General features: G+C 31.9%; 3 protein-coding genes across 4 annotated transcripts; all 3 read left to right on the plus strand.

The window, feature by feature from the left end:
• The first annotated feature begins 4,722 nt into the window (after positions 1–4,722).
• LOC125369926 (defensin-like protein 295) lies at positions 4,723–5,361 on the plus strand. Its single transcript, XM_048373340.1, has 2 exons — positions 4,723–4,836; positions 4,944–5,361. The coding sequence occupies exons 1-2, from the start codon at positions 4,782–4,784 to the stop codon at positions 5,237–5,239; spliced, it is 351 nt and encodes a 116-aa protein (XP_048229297.1). The 5' UTR covers positions 4,723–4,781; the 3' UTR covers positions 5,240–5,361.
• A 1,652-nt stretch (positions 5,362–7,013) lies between these two features.
• Positions 7,014–7,598, plus strand: LOC107260916 (putative defensin-like protein 263). Its single transcript, XM_015716507.3, has 2 exons — positions 7,014–7,124; positions 7,232–7,598. The coding sequence occupies exons 1-2, from the start codon at positions 7,070–7,072 to the stop codon at positions 7,525–7,527; spliced, it is 351 nt and encodes a 116-aa protein (XP_015571993.2). The 5' UTR covers positions 7,014–7,069; the 3' UTR covers positions 7,528–7,598.
• Positions 7,599–10,478: 2,880 nt separating this feature from the next.
• On the plus strand, positions 10,479–11,395 carry LOC112534051 (putative defensin-like protein 298). Of its 2 annotated transcripts, none has more exons than XM_025156592.2 (2): positions 10,479–10,615; positions 10,860–11,395. In XM_025156592.2, exons 1-2 carry the CDS (start codon positions 10,564–10,566, stop codon positions 11,270–11,272), a joined length of 465 nt encoding a protein of 154 aa, XP_025012360.2. In that variant the 5' UTR covers positions 10,479–10,563; the 3' UTR covers positions 11,273–11,395. The 2 variants fall into 2 exon arrangements, with proteins under 2 accessions (XP_025012360.2, XP_048229233.1); XM_048373276.1 differs by lacking the exon at positions 10,479–10,615 and adding an exon at positions 10,622–10,792.
• The last annotated feature ends 15,824 nt before the right edge of the window (positions 11,396–27,219 follow it).

Consider the following 27,219-nt stretch of genomic DNA (forward strand, 5'->3'; position numbering starts at 1 on the left):
ATCTCAGAGAAACTGAAACAGAAACCATAGATAATGATTCAAGTCTAACAATGAATCTGTTCAGTGAACCATTTGAGCACTTTAAATGGAAGCTTTATGATGCCCATTGCCAAATTCGCCAGACCAGCACAACACACACAGCAAGGGCACAAGCAACTCAACACGGTCCTGCCATTACCAATACCCAATATCACAAAACAGAAAACGATATACTAGTTAAAAGAGAATCTTGATCATCTACCCAAGAATTGAAGGGTTTTGTTAAGTAAAAGATCAAGAGCACAATGAGTAGACTAACAAGAAAGAAACAGAGTTAGAAAAAAGAAAACTAAACATACCCAATAACCCAGATAACTGCACCCACAAGAGATAAAACCAGAGCAATCAAAGAGTTTGGATCTTGTTCCTCCAAAGAGTAAGATATATGGTAAATCACTTTGTGTTTTCTTCACTAATTCTATGAGAATTAAAAACAAAAGAGTTTGAGTTAAAATTTCTTCATTAACTGTCTATTGATATTAGTGAAAGTTTCACATTTAAGTAAAAAAAGATAAGAAATCCGATTTTATCAATAAATTTTATTATTTTTAGTTATTCTTTTACTAAAATAATTTTAGCAAACTTCTTAATATATTGTTTAATAATCCAAATATTTGTGGAGTTGCGAATGAGATTCAAATATACAAAAATTGCATTAAAACTCAAAAAAATTGTATAATAATTAGCAATTCTAAAGTAATAAAGTAAAAAAGTAAAAAATTAATTATAAATGTTAATATTTATGTTAATTAATGAAAAATATTTTAAACTAACAATTAAAAAGAAAAATGACCTATTAAAATTGGATAAAAAATGTAGTAATTTAATTTATAGCATTTAAGATGTTCATGATATTGCATTTATAATTTTGATTTTAAAAATAAAAAAAAATGTTAGACATCTTAGGCCATTTGTACCAATGGATTATTTATTGTTAGACTTTTTAGGTAAAATGGAATAGGTCTTAAGCACTAAGGAAGGGGACTAATCTTCGTATTCATCAAATAGGGTAAGGAACCTTCTTCATTCCAAGATAGATAAGGAACCTTCTTCATTCCAAGATAAATAAGGTAAATAGGGCTGATATCGAAGACAGAGACTCCTCCCTCTCTATCAAGTGCGGCACAAACTAACTATATCTATCTGTCTAAAGGACAATTTCAAAATATTAAGAATAGTTTTATAAATGCATTATATACCATATCGGATAGGCAAAAGTTGATACAACTCAAGGTGGGTTTATATAAATAAGACCAATTTTGTATTGAATCTGTTGTGAACGGAAGGATTTAGCATTGTTTACAAACCTAATCATACATATAATTATCCGTGCAAAGATATTTACAAGAACTACATACAAATATATATTGACCACTTGGCTTTCCTAAACATCTCTACTTGTAAAACCAATAGATGATGTTGAGGAACAAGCTCAAATCACAACCAACAAAGACCAACAGTCCAAGACCTCCAGGAAGAACCAACAGATAAAGACTATTGGTCATGGCCTCAGACCAGATCATCACAAGCACCAAAAACAGGGAAAAGGAGCAACATTTCTTCCCTAAGGAAGAAAGGTCACTTCCACCTTTCCCAAGCTAGAAAGGAACGTTAGAATAGGATCACAGATAGTAAAAGAACCGTTGCAAGTATACATGTATATAACATAACACATATACTCAAATAATCTTAGAATTCTTATGTAAGATAATCATCATAGATCAATATAATCAGTTTCAACATGGTATCAGAGTAGGCTTGATCCTGTCATCCCTTACCAATCCAAACTCAACAATCTCAGTTCCCTAGAAACTCTCAAAGGCCGAAAAATTGACTTAGGACATATTCGCACTTTTGGCTGTACAGCCTTTGTCCACATTAGGCGTCACCATAAATTCGACAGCAGTTCTGTCAAGACTATATTCCTAGGATACTCCTTTGCCAAAAAGGGGTATAAATGTTATGACCCCCCTAATCATAAGGTCTATATCTTTCGGGATGTGTCATTTGATGAGGGTTCCTCATACTTCACCACTATTACCATTCCCGATCATGAACCCCCTCCCTTATTATTTTCAAATAACTCTCTCCTTTTTGACAGCTTCACCCAGGAACCTACATCTAACAGGGAGCACATATCTAAGACACCTCCTTCAGGGGGAGACAATCTCACTACCGAGGCACCTTCTTTAGGGGGAAAGAATGAGTCACAAGAAGAAGAAATTGCCCTACGTAGATCATCTCGGTTAATCAGACCTCCTGCCAAGCTAAGAGACTACGTGTCTCACAAGGTTTTGTATCCAATTCAACACTTCTTTAATTACTCTTCAGTATCTGAATAATATAAAATATATTTAGGGAATCTTACATCACACACTGAACCTACCTCCTTCTATGAAGCTAACACTGATCCAAATTGGTGTAAAGCTATGAAGGAAGAACTTCGTGCTTTAGAAAAGAATGATACATGGGATATTATCACTTTGCCCCAAATAAAAAACTCGTAGGATGTAAATGGGTATATAAGATTAAGTACCAATGTGATGGTACTATTGAAAGATATAAGGCTAGATTAGTTGCAAAAGGATTCACTCAAACCTATGGAGTTGATTTCCAGGAGACTTTTGCCCCTGTAGCCAAAATGAATACTGTTCGCATATTATTATCAATTGCAACTAATTCAGGTTGGAGTTTGTTCCAAATGGACGTAAAGAACGCTTTCCTTCAGGGATCTCTAGATGAAGAAGTCTACATGACTCTCCCTCCAGGACACAAGTCTTCCTTAAACCATTCCTTGGTATGTAAGTTGAAAAAGGCTATCTATGGATTAAAGCAGTCTCCAAGAGCATGGTATGCCAAGCTAAGCCATTTTTTGTTAAAAATTAATTTTCATAAATGTATTTCAGACTCATCTATGTTTGTAAAACACACTCACACATCCACTATTATTATCCTAGTTTATGTCGATGACATTATCATAACTGGTAATAATAATGAGAAAATTGAAGAAGTAAAATCAAAACTAAAAGGAGAATTTGATATCAAAGATTTAGGTCAACTATCATACTTTCTAGGGATAGAAATAGCCAAATCACATAAGGGCTTATTTTTATCCCAAAGAAAATACGTTCTCGACCTACTAAAGGAAACAGGAAAAATAGGAATAAAACCAATGAATACCCCAATGGAGACTAAAATCAAACTAAACTTAGAAGAAGGGGAACCTCTTGACAACATAGGAAATTATCAGCGCCTAGTAGGAAAATTGATATATCTTACTGTCACTAGACCTTATATTGCCTATGTTGTGAGCATGGTAAGCCAGTTTATGCATGCTCCTCGTACCAGTCATCTGGATGCTATCGATAGAATTCTGAGATACCTTAAAGGCACTCCAGGTCAAGGTATATGGATGAAAAATAATAACAATGCTAACACTATAACTAGTTTTTCTGATGCAAACTGGGCTGGAAGCTGTAACAGAAAGTCGACTTCTGGATTTTGCATATTCATGGGAGGGAACTTAGTAGCTTGGAAAAGCAAAAAACAAACAGTGACTGCTAGATCAAGTGCAGAAGCAGAATATCGAGCCATGGCATCAACAGCCAGCGAGCTCATTTGGATCAAACAAGTGCTTACCGACATGAAGATAGGATGCAAAGGCCCAATGAAAATGTACTGCGATAATCAAGCAGCCAGGCACATTGCCTCCAATCCTGTCTTCCACGAACAAACCAAACACATCGAAGTTGACTGTCACTTCATAAGAGAAAAGGTTCAGTCGGGGGAAATTGAAACTCCATTCATCAAAAGCAATGAACAATTGGCAAATATCTTTACTAAGGCTCTAGACAAATCACGTCATCATAGCCTTCTCACCAAGATGGGTTCCATTAACTTATTTGAACCCACCTTGAGGGGGAGTGTTGAGGAACAAGCTCAAATCACAACCAACAAAGACCAACAGTCCAAGACCTCTAGAAAGAACCAACAAATAAAGATTGTCGGTCATGGCCTCAGACCAGATCATCACAGGCACCAAAAATAGGAAAAAGGAGCAACCTTTCTTCACTAAGGAAGAAAGGTCACTTCCACCTTTCTCAAGCTAGAAAAGAACGTTAGAATAGGATCACAGATAGCAAAAGAACCGTTGCAAGTATACATGTATATAACATAACACATATACTCAAATAATCTTAGAATTCTTATGTAAGATAATCATCATACATCAATATAATCAGTTTCAACATATGATAAATAGAAAAAGTCTGAATACGAATTGGATTGAAATTACTGTCAGGTATTCAAGTTTTAATTGGTTGTGAGAACAGAAACAATCTTCAATATTATAGATTCGCATATCTTCTAGGATTTCATACTTTCTTCTCATCTCTCAAGAAGGAAACACAATCAAGAAAGAATAAGAACATATCTGTACTTCAGTTTTTCTTTTGTCAAGCATATCACAGTGCTTTAAATGCATGATATTTATTGGATTTCTTGCCTTTTTTATTTTCTTGGCAACAAATTTCCTTACCTTTTTTAAATCATATGATCAAGATTCTTTCAGATACTTGAATCTTGAATTAAACAACTTTCACTTAATTAGTTTAACGACAATAAGTTCTTATCTAACGTGTGGCCTATAAATACTCGTTAGATTGAGGTTCATAAGATGTGATCAATCGAAAGACAGTTCAAGCAACAACTAGACAAGAAACTGAAAGAAAGAAAATACCCAGATGGCAAAAGCTTGTTTCAAGATGGCATTACTACTTTTTCTCATGGCATCATACTGTAAGTGTCAATCTCGTGCATGCAAAATGAACACTAAATGTTCATCTTTATATATATATTTATAATTCGATATGAATGACTTTATCAATGCGATAAAATTTTTGCAGGCATGTCTCTCTCAAAGGCATCAATAGTAATACATGAAGGTATCCCGTGTGCCTCTGAAGCTGATTGCCGGAAAGTTCACTACTGCTATGGCCAAGTTTATTGTATCCAAAACCACTGCGCCTGCCGAATAGCAGATCGAGAAAGACAAGAAGACTCTGCTCGAATTATGCATAAAGAGACCTCCGTGCGACAAGATGCTAGTAAATGTCAGAACGACAAGGATTGCAAAGCAATTTGTCCCCCTAATTGCAAATCCACCAACTGTATGAACGGCACATGCTTCTGTAGTTGTTAGGCCAGCTTGATGAAAGAAGATGTATTTAATTGCACGAATAATTAATAATAGCTAAACGTCCTTTACTGCAAGATGGAAGATTAAATAATACTAATGATCGATAGAAAAGAAAACAGCGATATTTTTATGCGATCCCATCGGAAACAAGGGCTCCAGCAATTTATTTTTTCTCATCATTTAGACTCTTTGATAACCATGTGTGATATATCTTAGCTTTAAAAACTTTTAAAAAGAAAAATATTTATCTATACCACATTAAAAAAAAGAAAAATTATACGAATAATTTATATTTTAGTATTAAATAATTAATACATTTTTATTATCGTGAATTCTAAATAAATGAAGAAATATATACATTAAGTTGGGTAAGAGGATTTTTTATTTTTTATTTTTAAAGAGAGAGAGAGCTCCTAATTTTATATGGGAATGCCCACAGCAAAAAACTCAGCCTTGCAAAATATGGCCTAGAAATATCTGAGTATGTACATAGACTTTGGCCGACTTTGTATTGAGAGAAAAGAAAACTAGAAACAGGGGAAACCTTATAATTATATGCTCAATTTTGTTTAGATCTTGTTCCTCTAAAGGGTAAATCGCATTGTTTTTTCTTCAGTAATTAATTATAAGTGTTGGTATTTATATTAAGTAATAAACAATATTTTAAACTAATAATTAAAAAAGAAGTGACCTATAATTTTAATGACTAAAAAAAGAAATCTATCAAAATTAGACAGAAAACATAGTAATGTAACTTATAGCATTTAAGGTGTTCGTCATATTGCATTTATGATTTTATTTTTAAAAATAGAAAAAATGTTAAATATCTTACATGATTTGTACAAATGGATTATTTATTGTTAGACGTTTTTGGTAAGATGGAAGTAAGTATTTATCAAAATAATAATCTCAAATATTAAATACAATTTTATAGAAACATTATATATCACATCCGGTGGACAAAAATTGATATAAATCAAGATAAACTATTTATATTTATTAAAATATAGTATAAGTCAGGTATCTGTAAAGTATTTGAGACTAATTTTGAAAACACGCTTCTGAAAGCACTAGGGATAATTTTAAAAAAATAATAAAAAAAAGAGATATTTTGATAATTATTTTAAAAGAACGAATAAATGGTAAAATTTCCTCTATAAACTATTAAGAACCTACCTATTTCAATATTTCAGTCTCTTTTTTTTCGTTTCTGCAATTATAAGACCAATATGTATTGAACCTGTTGTGAACTGAAGGATTTAACGTTGTTCACAAACCTAATCATACATATAATTGTCCATGCAAAGATATTTACAAGAACTACAAACAAATGTATATTGATCACTTCGCTTTTCTGAACATCTCTATTTGTAAAACTAATAGATGATAAAGAGAAAAAGGTTGAATACAAATTGGATTGAAGTTACTGTCGGGTATTCAAGTTTTAATTGGTGGTGAGAATAGAAACAATCTTCAATGTTATAAATTTGCATATCTCTCACTGAAGGAAACACAATCAAGAAAGAATCGAAACATATCTGTGCTTCAGTTTTTCTTTTGTCAAGCATATCACAGTGGTTTAAATGCATGATATTTATTAGATTTCTTGCCTTTTTTTATTTTCTTGGCAACAAACTTCATTACCTTTTTAAATCAAATGATCAAGATTCTTTCAGATATTTGAATCTTGAATTAAATAAATTTCACATAATTAGTTTAAAGACAATAAGTTCTTGTCTAACGTGTGGACTATAAATACTAGTTAGATTAAGGTTCATAAGATGCGACCAATAAAAAAACAGTTCAAGAAACTGAAAGAAAGAAAATACCCAGATGGCAAAAGCTTGTCTCAAGATGGCATTACTACTTTTTCTCATGGCATCATACTGTAAGTGTCAATCTCGTGCATGCAAAATGAACACTAAATGTTCATCTGTATATATATATTTATAATTCGATATGAATGACTTTATCAATGCGATAAAATTTTTGCAGGCATGTCTCTCTCAAAGGCATCAATAGTAATACATGAAGGTATCCCGTGTGCCTCTGAAGCTGATTGCCGGAAAGTTCACTACTGCTATGGCCAAGTTTATTGTATCCAAAACCACTGCGCCTGCCGAATAGCAGATCGAGAAAGACAAGAAGACTCTGCTCAAATTATGCATAAAGAGACCTCCGTGCGACAAGATGCTAGTAAATGTCAGAACGACAAGGATTGCAAAGCAATTTGTCCCCCTAATTGCAAATCCACCAACTGTATGAACGGCACATGCTTCTGTAGTTGTTAGGCCAGCTTGATGAAAAGAGATGTATTTAATTGCTCGAGTAATTAATAATAGCTAAACTTCCTTTACAGCAATATGATCCATAGAAAGAAAAAAGAAAACAGCAATATTTCTATATGATCCCCATCGGAACCAAGTGCTCCTGCAACTTTTTTCTTCTTATTATTATTAAGACTCTAACATGTGCGACATATCTTAGCTTTAAAAGATGAAAATAAAATTGGGAGACTTGGTAGTTTTATATGGGAACGCCCACAGCAAAATACTCAGCTTTGCAAAATATGACCTAAAAAGGAGCATGCTGTATTTTATTACATTGTATATACAAAAACTTTGGGCAACTTTGTATTAAGAATAAACACAGAGACTTCACGATTATATGCCCAATTTTGTTTAAATTTTGTTACTCGAAAGAATAAGATATGTTGAGTTCAAGACTCTTTATCTACTGCTTAACAGTATTACTGAAAAGTTCACCTTTATAAGTAAAAATCTTTTTTATTTAATTTCATATATTCTATTTTAATTTTTATCATAAAAGAATTTGAAACATGCCTTTGTCCGCTGCTCTAAGTTAAAAAAATGTCTTCTGTTAGGATATCTATTTTAGAAAAATAATGACTTCAAAACATCAAATATGAGCAATGAGTTATCTTCAACAAAAAAAATAAAAATAAAAAGGATTATATCCTACTTTAAAAGTTACTATTCTAAAAGTAATTTTAAACTGAGTAATTTAATGAAAGATTTTGGTTTTATAGTAACATTTTATGGAAAAAAAGAAGAAAAAAAATTTAGTTGTTCTCTCGATTCAACCTTTCCCAAGTTTTATGTAATTTTACTAAAAATCAGTCAGTTAAAAGAATTTTCTTTAATGTGATTTTGGTGTGTCATACGGTTATTCTATTGATTGAAGTGGAAAAAAAAAAGTTTGAAAAAAAAATAACTTATTAAATTACCAGTCTCCGAAAGAAAGAAAGAAGACATGTAAAGTATCTTATTAAGAATATGGTTTGTTTGATTCGGCTAATCAATTCAGCTAATAACTGATGGCTGATAAATTAAACCGTTTGCTAAAATTTATTAGCACTTACTATTAGTATGTTAAATGACAATTGATGATATAATGTATCATTAATTATATTATATTATATTCAATGATACAAATTAATAGAAATAACTTATAATAATTAAAAATATTATTGTTAATTTTAGCTCAATTAGATTTATTATTAAAAATATTTATAAAAATCATGTTAAAAGTAAAAAATTAAATTTAAATTCTACTAATAAAATTTCTAATTTCAAATATCATAATTATAAATATTATAATTATTTAACTATTAAAAATAATTTCAAAAAATAATTATTTATTATAAAATATAAAAGTTTAATAATATAATATTAATATAAAGTAAGGTATTATTAATAAGTTTTAATAAGGATAATAATATTCAAATAAATAAATAAAAATTAAATAAACTATCAGTTGATAAGAAAAAGCTCTAAAATAGAGTTGATACAATCAACAGGTGATTTAGACTAAATCAATTATTAGCTGGTGTTTCTTAAATTTTCACCAAACACTTTAATATAATTGTTCAATGAGAAACAGCTATCAGCTGCATTAAACCTCTGAATCAAACATTTTTATAAAGTTATATATTTATTATTATTTCATTTTCTAAAAAGACTGTAAATATTTAATATTAGTTTGTAAATTCTTTAGTCATATGAACATAAATTATAAGTTAGATTCATGAATGTATATCTAATTACTATGAATTAGAAAGTAAGAGTATAGGCTTCGTTTGATTGGTGATAAAATAGGATAGAAATAAATGGTTAAATTAGTAAAATTAAAATTTATTATTTATATTTACATTAGTTTTAGGCATCATTTAGATTAATTGATTCTTGAGTTTATGAATTTAGAAAAAAGTCATAATAAATTTTAATTTTTTAGATTAAACATAAATATAATGAGTCCTTGTTTAAAAGTAAGGAGTTTTTAGGATAATATACATTTCTTAACATTGAAATAAAATAATATATAGCAATTCATCATCTTTTTTGAAATAGTGGATTTCAAAATTTTTTAGAAGAAAAGTTTTAGAGAATGAGAGATTTTATTTTAAAGATGAGAGATTTTTAAAATTTATAGATTTAAATTATTTTTCTGTCTCCAAACGATAGATTTAAGATAAATATATGAATTCTATAAAATTCTTCATTTGAAATTTCTCAATCCAAACAATTTCTTAAATATTTGTTATATATTATAATACTAAATTATATATTATTTTTAAAATAATTAAATATTATTATTATTAGTGTTAACAATAATTATAATTTGATTTTCGTACTGAATCAAACAATATAAAAAACATAAATATTTTTATTCTCACTTCTTTCAATCCTTTTTTGACTCATTCACATTATTAATCTTGAACCAAACATGTTAGATTTAATGATTATTTATATGAGTATTATTTTACTTTAAAAGTGAGATTGTGAATTAAGTTAATATTTAGTTAAAATTTATAAGATTTAGAAAATTTATTTGTAAATTCAAAGTTTATATGCTTTGAATAAAGTGAAAATTAATTTAAAATTCTACATATTCAAATATGTGTAGAATTAATTATAACTAAACTAGATTCTAACAAAATAGATAAATGAATTCCATAGCACTAAAATTAGTTTGTCAATATATTACATAACACTAAAATATCTCATTTAAATTCATTATCTTCATTTATTTTCTGTTTCATGTGTTTTTCTTAAATGAAATGGATTTCAACTAAATATATAAGTTATAATATTTTCTTAATCTTCTTGCCGAGTGATTTTAGACCCAGCATCTATTGAATTCACTACTGAAACTTGGCCTCAGGTTGCTGTATATCTCCTGTAGAACGACGAAGAATTGAGAGAATTTGTCAAGCATATCTGAGTAATCTAAACGGTGATTTCTTGGATTTCATGCCTTTTCTACTTTCCTTGTTACAGATTTTAGTTGCTTAATTTGAAGATAATATGTTTCAGTATCTGGCAGAATATAAATGCATTTCGCTTGATCAGTTTAAAGGTTAGTTCTTGTCTTGTCCTATAAATTTTCACACCTGAATTGAGGTTCAGAAAACGCAACCAATAAAAAAGAAAAAATAAAAATTTTAACAAGCAACAGAAGAACTGAATTAAGAAAAGAAGATGGCAGGAGCTTGTTTCAAGATGGCAATATTATTTTTATTCATAGCATCATACTGTAAGTATATCTTCCATGCACAATAAGTTTTTCAGGACTGAATTACAAATACAGTTCTATTTTGCAGGCATGTCAATCTCAAATGCATCAAGATTAGTAGTAGAGCAAGCAAATGGGTGCCGCTTCCTCTATGATTGCATAAATTTTAGATGCGGGGAAGGGCGCCATGCTCAATGTATTGACAACCAATGCAGCTGCAGATCAACACGGAAACCGGCACCAATAATAGTAAATCAAGAGTGTGAATCTGAGGCTGATTGCAAACAACATTCCTGTCCAATAGGCTTAGCTGGTTGTTTAAGTGGTCGATGCGTCTGCTTGCCAAGACAAGAAGACTCTCCTCAAATTATTCATGAAGAAACCTTCATGGAACATGATTCAGCTGGTAGATGTCGCAACGACAATGATTGCAAAGCGACATGTCCCCCTGGTTGCAGATCCGCCAACTGTATGAACGGTACATGTTTTTATAGTTGTTAAGCTAGTCTGCTGGAGAAGATGTATTTCCATGATTAATGAATAAGAAACACAAGAAGTCCTATTTACTGTCAAGAAGGAGATTATGTTAATCTTCTTACTAATGATCGTTGCAGATTATTCTTATTATTTAGTCTCTTTGATGAAATGCTTCACCGTTTGTGACATTTAGTACGGATTTTCTAAAAACTAGAAAAGAAACATTGGGAAAATAGAAGAAAAGAAAAACCAAGAATTAGAAGAAACGAGATGGGAAAAGAGACCTAATTTTACATGGGAATGCCCAATTTCCCATAGAAAAAAATTGGACATTTCAGAATATGCTCTAGAAAGGAGCATTCCTGAATTTAATCACATTTGAGTATATACAAAGACTATGGCTGTTGAAAGAGGAAATAAAGAAAGCATGGCCTCAGACACTGCACAGGCAGAAAGCCTGTGCAGGACAGGTCATCACAGGCCCTGAGAAAGGGAGCAACCATCCTTGTGGCAGGAAAAGACCGCTCCAACTTTTCCCAGAAAAAGAAAGAGTCGTTGGATAGTAATGCGAAGGCAACAGAGTAGAATAGGCTACCGTTGGACATATACATGTATATATATATCAACAGATTCAATTGTAAAATATCAAAATCATAAAATCAATAAACTCATCATTTCTATTTTCCACATGGTATAAGAGCGGGATTCAAACCTGTGAGATATCAATCAAGCAAACAAAAACCACATTCTCAGAATTCTTTTTTGGAAATTCATCATGTCTCAAACCGATAACAGATTGACCAATATAATCCTCAGAGGTAATCAAAATTACTTCGAATGGTCAAAAGCTGTCTACATAGGGCTTAGTGGCAGAAGGAAATTGGGGTTCATCACTGGGACTAAACCCAAACCCAAACCTACTAGACCAGAAGACCCGACAGAAGAAGAAGCAGAAAAAATTGAAGAATGGCAAACGACAGACCACTTGGTCATGTCACTACTTACCAGCACTATGGAGCCCCAAATTTCCAGGCTCTGCATGTTGCTGGAATCGTCAAAAGCAATATGGGACAAGGTAAAAGGCCTATATGGCCATCAACAAAATTTTGCTCACATATTTAATCTCAAACAGGAATTGGCCAGAATCACACAAGGCACAAAAACAAGCTCACAATATGCCACAGAAATATTGACAAGATGGGAAGAACTCCAGACTTACTTACCACCTTCAACAGACACAGCAGAAATTCAAAAGTGAGCCGACAATGATCTAGTATTCACTTACCTGGGAGGATTGGACTCAAGCTACGAGAGCTTGAGATCCCAAATCCTATTGTCCCCGGAACTACCGAGCATCGACACTGTCATTGCAACAGTCCAGTGCGAGGAGACACGAAGGAATCTTATGAATCCCTCGGCCTCTACTGAACTCGCGAAAAACCAAGCCTTCGCTTCGCGTCGCCCCGATATCACCGCAAGAAAGCGAGCGAGGAGGCGAGCCCAGCGGCGGTGCGACCAACGCAAGAAGCGGTCGCGGTAGTGCTCGATGCTGGCACCTACATCCCAAGCTCAAGCCAACCCGAGGTTGGGAAGGGTACGAAGAGAAAGAAGAAGAAGACCCGAAGGAAACCCTAGGGAGAAAAGGGAATTCGGGGGCTGGGCGTCATATGCAGATAGTTATATGACGCCCCGACCCGACTCCCTAGGGTTACAACAACCCAACTCGGGCCAACCTTGGACCCGACCCGACTACTCCGGCCCGAGGCACCAGGCCCATCAGGCCCTCCAGGCCCAGCAGGCTCAACAGGCCTTCCAGGCCCAGCCAGCCCACCAGGCACTACTAGCCCAGTAGAAACATCAGGCCCAAATGGCCGAAATGTTGGCCCAATTGCAAGCCTTGGTTCTCCAACCCAACTGATTTAGGTTAACTTAACCTAACGGGTCAGGTTCGGAACACAGTGCTTTAAATTCCTTACAAAATTCTTTAAAACCCTGTCAAAATTTTTAGATTATTGACTCAGAGGCAACAAATCACATGACCTGGGATCCAAAACACCTAACCAACCTCAATTTGGTTTCTCCATCTCACCATGTGAGTGTTGCAAATGGAGAAAAGTCAAAATTCAGGGATATGGCATTTCAAATTTATTTAACTCACATATTGAAAATATTTTATATTTGCCTGCATTTAAATCCAATCTATTATCTGTAGGTAAAATTACTTGTGATTTAAACTGCAATGTTATTTTCTCACCTACTTCAGTCATTTTTCAGGATCGAATCTCCGGGAAGACGATTGGTGAGGGAAAACTAGAAAATGGCCTCTGCTACCTTTATGCACCTCCCAAGAAATGTTTTTTGTCAACAAACCCTAACCAAGGCATACTAATGCATCAGCGGTTAGGGCATCCATCCGACAATGTTTTGAATAAATTATTTCATTATAACTTAAGTTCCCACAATTGCGATGTGTGTAAATTTTCTAAACACACTCGTTTACCTTTTTCCTTATCCTTCAGTGTATCTGAAAAAGCTTTTGACTTAATTCACTATGATGTTTGGGGACCTGCCCCTGTAACTTCCTATAATCATTTTAAATATTTTGTCACTTTCATTGACGATTATTCTCATACTACCTGGGTGTATTTGCTAAAAGGAAAAAATGAAGTCTTTTCTCGTTTCCAAGAATTCTATAATTTCATACAAAACCAATATAATGCTACTTTAAAAAAATTTCGATCCGACAATGGCACAGAATACATAAACCAAAACTTTTCTACATTCTTTAAATAAAAAGGGATTGTTCATTAAACCACTTGTATCAATACTCCTGAACAAAATGGTATTTCTGAACGAAAAAATAGGCATCTTCTCAATATCGTTCGGACTCTCCTTTTTCAAAATAATGTTCCATCGACTTTTTGGTCTGATGCCTTTTTAACTGCTGCTTACCTGATTAATAGACTCCCCACTGCCATTTTAAAACATTTAAGTCCCCTAGAGATTCTCAAAGGTAGGAAAATTGATTTGAGTCATCTCCGGGTCTTTGGTTGTATTTGTTATGTTCACATAAACCGCCAACACAAACTCGATAAGAGTTCTGTCAAGACCCTATTTTTGGGATATTCCTCCACTAAAAAGGGATATAAATGTTATGACCCCTATACTCATAAAACCTACATCTCTCGTGATGTCTCATTTCTCGAGACAGTCCCTTATTACACCACCCAAACTCATGATAATCCTCATGGGCCTTGCCCGCTAGTATTTCCGCCTAACTCTGATTTTTCTCTTAGCAGTCCTACTCAGGATTTTCCACAGGGGGAGCCGACCATTGTCTCAAGATCAATTCCTTCAGGGGGAGACAATACAATTGGAGATACAACCTCTGAAAGCCAACCTCAACCTCAGGAGGAAGCAATCGCCTTGAGAAGGTCCACTCGTCAAACTCGCCCCCCCCCCCCCGAAATTAAGAGATTATGTATCTCATTCGGTATCGTATCCTATCCAAAGCTTTATTTTCTATGATACCATAGCAAGTCAATATCGTAGCTACTTGAGCCAGATCTCATCGCATCCTGAGCCAACCAACTTCTACGAAGCCAACACTAGTCCAAAATGGTGTAAAGCTATGAAAGATGAACTTCAAGCGCTAGAAAAAAATGACACTTGGGATATTGTTCCTCTTCTTGCAAATAAGAAACCAGTTGGATGCAAATGGATCTACAAAATAAAATATAATAGTGATGGGACCATTGAGAGATACAAGGTTAGACTCGTCGCTAGAGGCTTCACTCAAACTTATGGAGTTGATTTCCAAGAGACGTTTGCTCCAGTCGCCAAGATGAACACTGTCAGAATTCTTCTCTCAGTTGCAACTAATCAAGGGTGGAGCCTATTCCAAATGGATATAAAGAACGCCTTTTTACAAGGAAACCTAGAAGAAGAAGTTTATATGAATCTCCCTCTAGGACACAAATCAGCAATAGATACTTCCCTGGTATGTAAGCTAAAAAAGGTCATCTATGGGCTTAAACAATCTCCAAGAGCATGGTACGCCAAACTAAGCCTCTTTCTATTAAAAATTGGTTTTACTAAATGCGATTCTGACTCCTCTATGTTTGTTAAACACAAGCTCACACACACCATCATTATTCTTGTCTATGTTGACGATATCATAATAACAGGAAATGATGACCAAGATATTAAGGATGTCAAGCAAAGTCTAAAGAAAGAGTTTGATATTAAGGATCTTGGGCAGCTCTCATATTTCCAAGGAATAGAAATGACAAAGTCCACTAAAGGTTTATTCCTATGTCATAGGAAATACACTCTTGATCTATTGAAAGAAACCGGAAAATTAGGGGCTAAACCAGCCTACACTCCTATGGAAACTAAATTCAAACTCAACCTTGAAGATGGAAAACCTCTAGCCAACATAGGACATTATCAACGTTTGGTAGGAAAGTTAATATACCTCGCTGTCACTAGACCTAACATTTCATTCGCAGTAAGTATGGTAAGCCAATTTATGCATGCCCCTCACACTTGTCACCTAGAAGCTATAGATAGGATTCTCAGATACCTAAAGGGAACCCCAAAACAAGGAATATGGATGAAAAATAACAATTCTAACTCTATAGTTGGATTCTCTGATGCAGATTGGGCAGGATGCAGCGATAAGAAGTCAACCACTAGTTTTGTTGTCTTTGTGGGAGGAAACTTAGTAACATGGAAAAGCAAGAAACAGAACGTGGTTACTAGATCCAGCGCAGAGGCTGAGTACCGTGCAATGACATCTACAGCTAGCGAACTCATCTGGATCAAGCAAGTCCTCAAAGATATGAAGGTTGAAATCAACGGACCTATGACGATGCATTGTGATTACCAAGTCGCCCGTCACATTGCATCTAACCCTGTGTTTCATGAACGAACTAAACATATTGAAGTGGATTGCCACTTCGTCAGAGAAAAAGTTCAAAAAGGAGAAATTGAAACTTCGTATATCAAAAGCCAGGACCAACTAGCTGACATCCTTACAAAGGCACTCGATAAACAGACGCATCACTTAATTTTAAGCAAGATGGGTTCGATCAACCTCTATGAACCCAACTTGAGGGGGGAGTATTGAAAGAGGAAATAAAGAAAGCATGGCCTCGGACAGTGTAAAGCCCGCGAGTAAGTCATCACAGGCCCTGAGAAAGGGAGCAACCATCCCTGTGGCAGGGAAAGGCCGCTCCAACCTTTCCCAGAAAAAGAAAGAGTCGTAGGACAGTAATGCAAAGGCAACAAAGTAGAATAGGCTACCGTTGGACATATACATGTATATATATATATCAACAGATTCAATTGTAAAACATCAGAATCATAAAATCAATAAACTCATCATTTCTATTTTCCACAATGGCCAACTTTGTATTAATAAATTTATCATGAATTCATATTTATTTATGTAGGCATGTCAATCTCAAATGAATCAAGATCATCAGATCAAGCATATGGGTGTGACTTCCTTTATACATTTTGGTGTGAGAAAGGGATCCATGCTTATTGATAGACGATACATCTGCATACCAGCACAAGAATACGCATTCAGTAATACTATAGAAAACCATTAAAAATCATTTTATCCATAAATGAATTATAAATAGTGATAACAGGTTTCTATCTAGTAATTCCATGGATCTTTCTGCAAACCGTGGTCGATCTCCACAGCATACTGAGTCAAAAAGTTAAAAGAGCGAGTGAGCTCATCCCATTACACGTGTTATCACCAGCGAAAATTATTAAAAAGATCGTTTTAGAGTATTCGACCTAGGAGACCTTATGGATCACCCTACAACTTAGTTTAATGCCAAAGCAACAAGGACAAGACATGTGGACTCCGTCTTTGGAAACTACAGCACTAGCAGCCAATAGAAAAGCCATAGTACTAGAAAAAGTAACCAATGAGGAAGGAGGAAGGGTACAGACCAATAAAAGCAAAGATCCCTAAAAACCCTATCCATATCTCATTATAGAATATGATGAAAGAAATCATGTAGAAAAGCCATAACTCTAAAACCCTTTGTTCTTTTCTTTCTTCCTTTCTTTTCGGAAACCCTCACTGACTTATTTATCGGAGTGGTATTGCTGGTCTCCCGATCGGCATTGTCTCCTCACTCTTGTTGCTTTGGAGGACTAATTTTGAGCAAACCTGACCAGAGTCATCAAATAGAGTTCATTTGCAAATGAATTTTGTTTTATATTTAGTGTATTAAAATAGTAAGTATAGATTTTTTTTTTTAATAAAATGAATATTGTGTTTACGTAGTGTTTATTTGAAATCAATAAAATTTAAAAAATTTATTTTGCAAATCTAAAGTTTATGTGCTTTAAATGAAGTGAAAGTTAATTTAAAATCCTATATAATCAAATTTGTGTGGAGTTGGTTATAATTAAACTAAATTCTAATAAAATAAATAAAATTTCTAAATAAATTCCACATTAATAAATCAATGTATTCCATAACACCAAAGTATCTATTTCAATTTTATTATTTCCATTTTAATTTTTTTCCATGTTTTTTTCTCAAATGAAATGAATTCTTTTATGAATTTCAACCAAATATAGCATTAGAATACATTATAATAAAAGAAATTACAAAGAGAAAAAATATGATGGAAAGAATAAAATGAAATTTTACAGAGAAATTTCCGGCGAGGATACATAAATGTTACAAAAAGGTTAATTTCTTAAGCAGACTCATATTAGTGATTATAATTGGAGAATAAAAGTAAGAAATAACTAAATTCTCGAACATGAAAACATGGACCCTTGTTGACATAGTTAAATTGGGTTGCTGCCTAGCCACCTTGTTCGTTTTCGGTTTCTACATTTCTAGGCCTCTTCATGACCTAATATACCTGAATCCCATGCCCCAATTTAATTATATTTGGATCCTTAAGAAAGAAAAATTGCCATTTGGAAGATTTAAAGAATACGTTAGAAGTTATCTATACTGGTACTCTAATTCTCTTTGTTCAAATAATATGCTTATTTTGTTAAATACTTAGAACTAATTGACAAATATGAAGGAACATTTCCACGAATCAAGTTCGGCAGGTGTTGCATATCCAAATTCAGCACCATAACAAAAGGTGTGAATAATTTAGGAATTAGCCCACATCAACCCAAGAAAAAACAACAAGAAGTTGGGAACTTTCAAGAAATCAACCGGACCAGCCAATCATAGACCCTCCGATTAGTGTTTTCAGTTTAAAAGTGAAAACAACTTCCACCCATTTCTTAATTCACAAAAGCATTGATAAAAATGGTTTTAATAGAGCGTGTCGGGCAATAATTGTTATGAATGGTAAAATACTATTTTAAAATTTTTAATGCAGCTAACTTAAGATTTGAATTCGAGACATTAGTCAAACTAGAAAAAATCACTACTATCTCATCTACACGTTATTATATAGTAATTATTTTTTTAATTCATTAAAATATTGATTAATATAATTTTAATTCAAACGGTAAAAATAATTATTTTTAGGAGTACAATGTCTTAATTCTTTAAATTTAGTGAATTATTATTTTATAATAAATGTAACTAGATCCCATATCATCGAGCTATTTGACGATAGATTTTCAATAAACTGAAACTCAATCCAAGTTTAATATATCAATATTAAAAAATATGGGAGTAAGGAAAGAAAAAAGGTGACATTAGAAATGATGGATGCTTGCCATGATAATGATTTGTGCTAAAACAAACCAATCATCATTTGCTAATAATAATCAACATCCATTTCTGGTGGCACAATTTAGGTTAAGGACCACAAAACATTTGCCAGCTAATTAGCCCAAAGGGACCAGCACCAGCAGTCGGTTGGGATGATAATTTTTGGGCTTGTTTTTTCCATGGGCCATGGTTGAGCAGTAGTACCTAACCTTCTGTGGTCCTTTTCTCTAAGATAAATAAATGCAGGGCGGGTACGTACCCTATTCCAAACAAGGACATTATATCCTATATAATCCCCATAATTAAAATTTATGCTAGGGTTCCTTCTGTATTTCTTTTTGTGACCTCCAAAGGGTTGCCCATAATTTGGTTTTGATTGAAAAATCAAATGGGTTAATGAAAAATTGATTGTTTTGATACTAGTTTTGAAATTTTTTGGCATGTATTGATTGTTGCAAATGTAATTGTATAAAACTATATAATACTTGTGATCAAAGATAAATAGCATAACTGAAAGGCAAAAACCAGTCCTATGAAACGGCAGACTTCCTCAAGACTAAATAAATAAATCTATTCCGAGAAATATTTTGCTAAATATCCTTTTTTACTAATCAAATTAGAATCAATTCTTAAATAGAAGAATAATTATAATATCATATTTTAAATATAATTTATATGAAATTATATAATTTATTAATCAATAAATTACCAACATAACTTTACCTCCAAGAACAATCAATTAAAATTTAACACAGATTTCTTAATAACTTATATAAAACTTGTATTATATACTAATTCTTAATAATTAAATTTTGACTACACTTTAATTTTAAATATTATATTGTATTTCAGTTTTTATAATATATTAGTCCTAGTAATATGATTAATGAAAGGTGTATGATTTTTTATTGGAATAAATATTAAAAATTTGAGAGCTTTATTGGAGATTAGTGTACCCCACTAATAAGAAATAAGTGGAGCCAACAAAGGATTGTCTTTTGACACTAACATCTTGTTTCTAAATTTCAAAAGTTTTTAGCTAGTTTTAATTTTATAGATTGGCGCTTGGAGTTTTATATATATATATATTTATTTATTTATTTATTTGTCACAAATCAAAGTCTTATATTAGCAGGTGATTAATCTAATTTTGATAAATTTAATCTAATTTAAAAACTCATTCTCTAAAACTAGTTCAAATAAGAAAGTGCATAATCTATTATTATTATTATTATTATTATTATTATTATTATTAACACGAATGATAATAAATTACCTCAGCAATTTAGTAATTAATAAATTTTACCACATATATAGAATATGAGATATAAATTAGTAGAGTTTTAAAGTGAGTAAAACCTTATAGTGAGCTTATATTGAAAAAGAATGAGCTTTTTATTTATTATTATTATTATTCTAATCATATCCCATCCTTTCTAATTCTAATTAAACTATATGTTAACTACTCAATAATTTTGATTTAATATTTAGTTAATAAAATGTCTATATTGACCTAATTTATAAAGGTTTAGTATTGCCTGCTACCCTCTTAACCTATTAACAGTCTCTCTATAAATATATACATATGATTTTTCAACTGAAAATAATTAAACTGACCCATTGTTTCAGCTCAATTTTTCCTTTTTTTCCTGGCTCATAGTTGGATGATATCTAAAGTCACTTCAATTCTGAGACGTATGTTTCCTTCTAACATTAAATGATAAGTGATCCTAGTGCAGCCCCTCCTCTATGAAGGAGGCTATACAGCACATGGATATAAAGTCAAAATAATACCCAGAAAAATAGAAGATATGGAGCTTTAAATTTTATCTTCTGAAATATGCCAAACCATTTAAGGTCCATAACACTCATCTAACCAAAAAAGAAATATATATATATATATATATATATATATATATATATATATATATATATATATATATTACCTATCCAATTTCCAGTCACTAAATTTCACATTTCCTGGAGCCAATTTCCATCCAAGCAAAACGATATTTGTGAATTACCAACGTGCTTTCAATACAACTCATTTCTTTACCTTAATTGGGAAGGCACCTTCCTTCATGTTTAAAAGACTTTTGCTTAAGATGGATTTTTTGAGCAAAGATCAATGGAACTGAAAAGAGATGGGAAAGTTTCTTCATGTCAATATCTAACATGGCAATGACCTTAGATAGTTTGGAGGTATTCGATCTCCATAATTTTAGTATGACAACTTTGAAAAACATGTAAAATTAGTAGGAATAATCGAGTATGGGACAGTATGAATGATAAAATCAAATTTTAAACAGATTTGAAATGTATTTTTTGACTGAGTAATTAAGGTTTAAATACCTAATAAGGAGGGGCACCCAACTCAGTGCCATCCCCATCAATATTTAAAATAGATCCATTACTTGGCTTGTGAAGGGATGTTTAACTAACCTCATGCCTTTGTACGTTTTCCCCTTGCCCATGTTAGGTCTTTTCTTGTTTTCTTGGAATTGACAGTTGCAAATCTCTCAAGGTTTTGGACTATATGTGCATAGAGGTTTTTGTATTGCCTGGCTACTCATTGTAAAATGAATCAATATAAGATTGCTAATTCTTTTTTTTGTTTTAAAGTGTAAAGTACTAATTCAATAGATTTTATGCATTCACATTACCTAGCCAACTCCCAATGATTTCATGCCTTTCTTCCTCTTGTGAATAGTTAGCTAGTTTTAGCATTTTGTACCAGATGAAAGAAAACATAGAAACTTAACCATAAATTGTATAGTCAATAAGTAGAATTTAGTTTCTTCTGCCCTTTGCCATGCCAGAGCTTAAAAGGTCAAAAAACTTGTCTCCTTTTCTTTTGACTTATTAACATATGCATAGAAAGAGATCTATGAATTTATTCCTAAGCGACAACAAAATTGTAAAAACTTGAAATCTTCAAATTTTTATGTTCGATAAATCTTGATAGAAAAAAAGAAATGAAATCTACCCCCGTTAGACCTAATTGGATCTAAAAAATCTTATTTTTTTGAACATGAAGAGATAAGGAAGCCATCGCAATTGCCGGAAATACTAAGCCTACTAAAGGCACAAAAATGGAGGGTAAGCTGTTGAGAATTGTTTTATTGAGTAATGCAGCCATTAATTGAAAAAAATAAAAAAATTATCTATCATTTTATCATATTCGTCATTTCAACCACTTTGATATATTGAATATCGTAATATTTTAATAATCAATATGTAATTATAAATGGAGATAGAAGAATCGAACTTGAAATATAGAAATATTATTTAAGTTGAAATATACATCTCCAAATGCAGATTTGGGATTTAGCTAGCATGTGTTTTCCTTTCCTTCTATTTGATAAGAACAAAGGATAAAAGAAAATGAAAGTTTCAGAACACATAAAAATATTTTATGAAAGAAGTGTCATTAGGTACATATAGAGGGCACATCAAAATAGTGTTATAGGTGAGATATTTGAAAGGAAAATACTGTTAGGGCTTAGGTTGGTGAATGGTCAATTTGTTTCAATTTTTTAATTAACTCAGATGTTGACATAATTAATTACTAAATTCCTATGAACTTTCGATTAGCAATTGGACGTAAGACTGTATTTAGTATATATAAATTCTATTAAAATGTTATGAAATTAATTTTTATCATATTTGATTAGATTAAGATTTTGATTTACATCTTTAATCCTATAGAATTCATTATGTTTGATCTAAACTCTATCGAAATTGATAAAAATTTGTAAATGATTCTAAGATTATTGACCCTACAGCGAGGCTTAGGCCTGTTTAAATCTTGGATTACATGGTGACATCCAGGGATTAAATCATATGAAGAAGTCCTTAATTTTCTTGGACTTGATTGAGACACTGCAATTTGTCTATCAACGATATAGACAATTGGCACATCCGAATCAATAGATAACTCCTAAATCTATCTAACATGCAAATAATTCTCACTATACTATACTATTTAATTTTGTATTTTTCTGGGTAAGCTTAAGTTTGCATTTTTTTATTTTAATTTTTGTATTTTAGAAAATTTTATTTTAATTGTTTGGACAGTGAGAGCAGAAGAGTTATATGTTTCATACGAAGGAAAATGTTACTTCATAAATATTGAAAACACATTTTAAAAATTTAAAAAAAAAAATACAAAGTTATCTTTTAGCATTATCTACACATTAATTTCGAGTTCATACCAAAACCCCCATCAAATTGAATTGAAGAAAAGAAATCTTGAGAGTTTTAAATTGGGAACAGCCATCGGACCCAAAAAGAAAAAAGAAAAGGAATTGTTATAAGAGTCTTTCTAAGTTCTTGAGAGGAAAGATAAACTGATCTTCCTAAATTTCAACAAAAACATATGAAAGTGGTTTATGTGTGGCCACAATTATTGCCTGACAGTGAAATATTTTAGCAAAAGAATGTCATAACAAGAGAACAAGATGATGATGAGGGTGGTGAAGATAATTTTTGCCCACAAGAAAATGTACTTGTCTGTTTTTCAGAAATTAAAGGAAAAAAGAAAATAAAAAAGCAAAGAATATATTGAATAAAGAAGGTTTTTTTTCTTTTTAAGAAAAAACTTATAAATGAAAGCTAATGCTTTGTGGGGATTTACGTGTTTCTTCACCTCTAAGACAAAATTCATGATCCCATTAGTGGAGGTTTGGTAATAGCCCTTTTAGAAGTACCTCAAAATCTATAAAATTTATTTATTTTATTTTTGTTTTGCAATTTTTCTATTTGGGACAAACTATCTAAATTGAGGGGACAAAGAGTTTGGAATAGTAGGCTCACTTTTATCACAATCCTCTCCCACCAAAAGGGTCCCATACCCAACTCCAACTTTCTTAGAAACACATGAGAGAGTGAATGAAAAATTGAAGAGGAGAAAAAGCCACAGAAAGGTCTTCACATTTTCAAGAGGCATCTTCTGATGAGAAGGGGAAAAAAAAAAAGTGGATCTTATAGAATTAGGGTTTTTTTCTGAAAAAGTTAACCAAAAAAGGACTAGAAAAAGTTTGAAAACAATCACTCACCAACATCTCATCATGCTTTTTTTTTGCAATGATGTTTGCATGAAATTCATACAACTTGAAGGGGATTTATCATACCGTTTGTAGACCCCAACTGACATTCTCCCCTCTCTACTCTTCAAGATTTGTGCAATATCTTATATAAGTTTTGTGATATGGTTTAATTAGGAAAATAAAAAAAGCATTTGAATGTGTGTTTAGAGCTTAATATCCATACTAAGTCATCTACAAGTGTAATTACTGAGTTAATCCTGATTAGCAATTATATAGTGTAGATGCATAACATGTATATCTGCGTGCATGCATGCCCACCTACCTAATTTCTTGATGAGTTGTTCCAATATCATTACCACACGGTTAATTTATTTTGTATTATTATGGGTTGTATTTGCATTATGATATATATAGTAACTTTTAATTGAGATAAAAGAGGAGGTTGAAAATTTACTTAATCCATTTGATAAGGGAGTGTATTAACAATGTTTTTGTTAATTAAGATTTAATTATAATAAGAAGTACTTTTAATAATATATCTATATTCTTGAATGTATCATATGTCGATATGAACTGGTGTAATTTTAAAATTGTCTAAAATAATAATAATAATAATAATAATACTCTAATATTTTTAAAAGAAAATAATTAAATATTAAGTTGGGTATATTCTTAGTGAATAGTGAAAATGAAAAGAAAAAAATCTAGGATGGTTACCACAAAATCAACAATTAATTTAACCAATGTAAGTAGAGTAATATATTGAAATCGGTGGTATAACATAAAGTTCCAAACGTGCTTCCTTTAATTGATTAAAGCTAAAACCAAAGCCTACTTTATTAACACGACTCCACAGCACAAGGCAAAGGCAAGTGAGAGAGAGAAAGAGTAATCATCAATAATACACAGAGTCTTTGATTCATGTTAAAGAATTGTAAAGCTCTACTTAATTAAGGAGTGTACCCAAACAAACACAAAAAAGAAAAAAAAAAAAAAAAGAGAAAGAAAAAGGGTAAACTATGGTTAAGGGATCTCGAATCCCAACTCCCATCCCATGTTGCTTTGGATGGGATTTGATTGTTGCTTGTTTTTAGCTTTCCAAAAAGAAGAGCCATTGCCAACCATGAACCAACTATCACCCTGCATTTACATTCCATGTCGTACATTATAATAATAATTATTATTATTATTACACACATAATTGTAGTTCCTAAACTTTTATTGTAATTTAGAGTGTATATCTTACAAGTTTACAGTAGTGGGTCAAAGATTTTCAAAAATTTTAAATTCATATACAATGATGTACAATTTTGTCCCCCAATCAATAGGACTCCCATAAAAGGGCAAACAAGTACATGTGGCAATACCCCATTTGCCCACTTCTTGGCTTTTCCCATAATCTTTATTATTTCACAAATTTTGTACTAGGGAATCCGATCCCCTTATTCTATATTTATATATAAAGAAAGAGGGTGGTAGGTTTCTTTATTTAATTTTTGTTGTCTTCTCCTTTGGCCTATACCTTTTAAGGATTTCTTTTTGGTTTATGGTTTCTTATACAATGTACAATAATTATTAATTTTGGATGAAGAGAAGAGGTCACTGTACATATGTATCTATATATATATGTGTGTGCACATTTTTAAATACATATATATTATTTGTGTACGCATACATAATTTGTACTCTTTTCTTCTTCTGCCCTCTTCTCCAACATACATTGTAAAACCAACCCAATCAATGCAAATCATTTTCCTTCTTACATAGTTATATTCTAAATCCTAGGGTTATGTAAAATAATTAGGGTTTAGTAAAGAAAAGTGGGAGGAGATTCCATTAATTTAAAGCTTAGGTCTTGGAGATTGCAAGTCCCAATGCCAACTAATAATGACACGAGAAGAAGAGAGGGAAAGTCCATCGACAGTCCATAAGGTATAGTAAATTTAAAAGGAAAATTAAAATTAAAATAACAATACCAGTAAGTTTCAGCATAAGTAATTTCTTTGTTTATTCTTCATGGATGAAAGAAAGTGTTCAGTTCAAACTTGATGGGTCAACAGCTCTGAGAAAGCAAGTGATGATCATAGCCATTAGATTCAATTACTTTTGCAGGTGAACCCAGTTGCAAGATTATAAATAAATAAAATAAAATAAAAAAATTGTAAATAATATGAAGCAAATTGGGCCACTCAAAGAGACATTAGTTTATAATTAGGAAAGAATATTTGACATCAGGGGGCAAACTCACAGTTCATATATTTTATAAATAAGCAATCTGCTGATCAAGAAAGATTAATGTATTTCTTCTTTTTAAATTTTGATTAAATCTCAAACTGAATATGTACTTAGCACATTATCACATATTTAATATTGTATATATAAAGACTTGTAGTTGTAACTTCACGTACAATTAATGAAATAATATGTATATATATTATATATATATATATACACACTTGTCAACCAACAGTATTGGTTGGTCGCATGTTTTATTTAATTTTCAAATATGGACAAGATTGTAGAAAAAATTTAAATTAAATTAAGGAGTGGGAGAGCAAAAACTAGAAAGGGAAAGACAGAGGCTTATGTTCTTCATCTCTTCCTGGCACTCTTCTTATTCGTCACAAGATGAGGAAGAAAACAGAGATATTCATGAACTAATTAAACACTCTGTATTTGCATTACAGAAAGTGTAATTTCTCACAAGGAAAAATAAAATAAAAATAAAAGGTCTGCAATGTTATACAACAGCTAAAAGATTCTTGAGTGCTTAAAAAAATCATCACTTATACAGGGTAGTTTAATATATTTAATTACTTGATGCAAATAGGTTTTAGGTTTGAGATCACAAAGATCTCACATTCTTGTTTAGGTTTGAGATTCAGCAAACAACATTTTGGCCAATGTTTTTTTTTCTTTCTTCAGGAACCAGATTTCAATTTCTAATTTCTAATAATTGATGAAGAAGTATGATGTTCATGGCTGTTAGGTTTAGCCATATATTTCCTTAGATATTGTTACATATAATACTTATTTTTTTCATGCAATGTACGAGGCCAAAGCTAGCAGCAATAAGAGTGGTTCATTTAAGGATACCATCAAAGAATTATTTTATGAACTTAATTTATTATGTTATTAAAAGATTCCTCGAATGAATTTCTTGAAAGAATCTGTTTATAGAATTTTGTTTATGTGTG

This window comes from Ricinus communis, chromosome 4, assembly GCF_019578655.1.
Source record: "Ricinus communis isolate WT05 ecotype wild-type chromosome 4, ASM1957865v1, whole genome shotgun sequence".
NCBI lineage: Eukaryota > Viridiplantae > Streptophyta > Magnoliopsida > Malpighiales > Euphorbiaceae > Ricinus > Ricinus communis.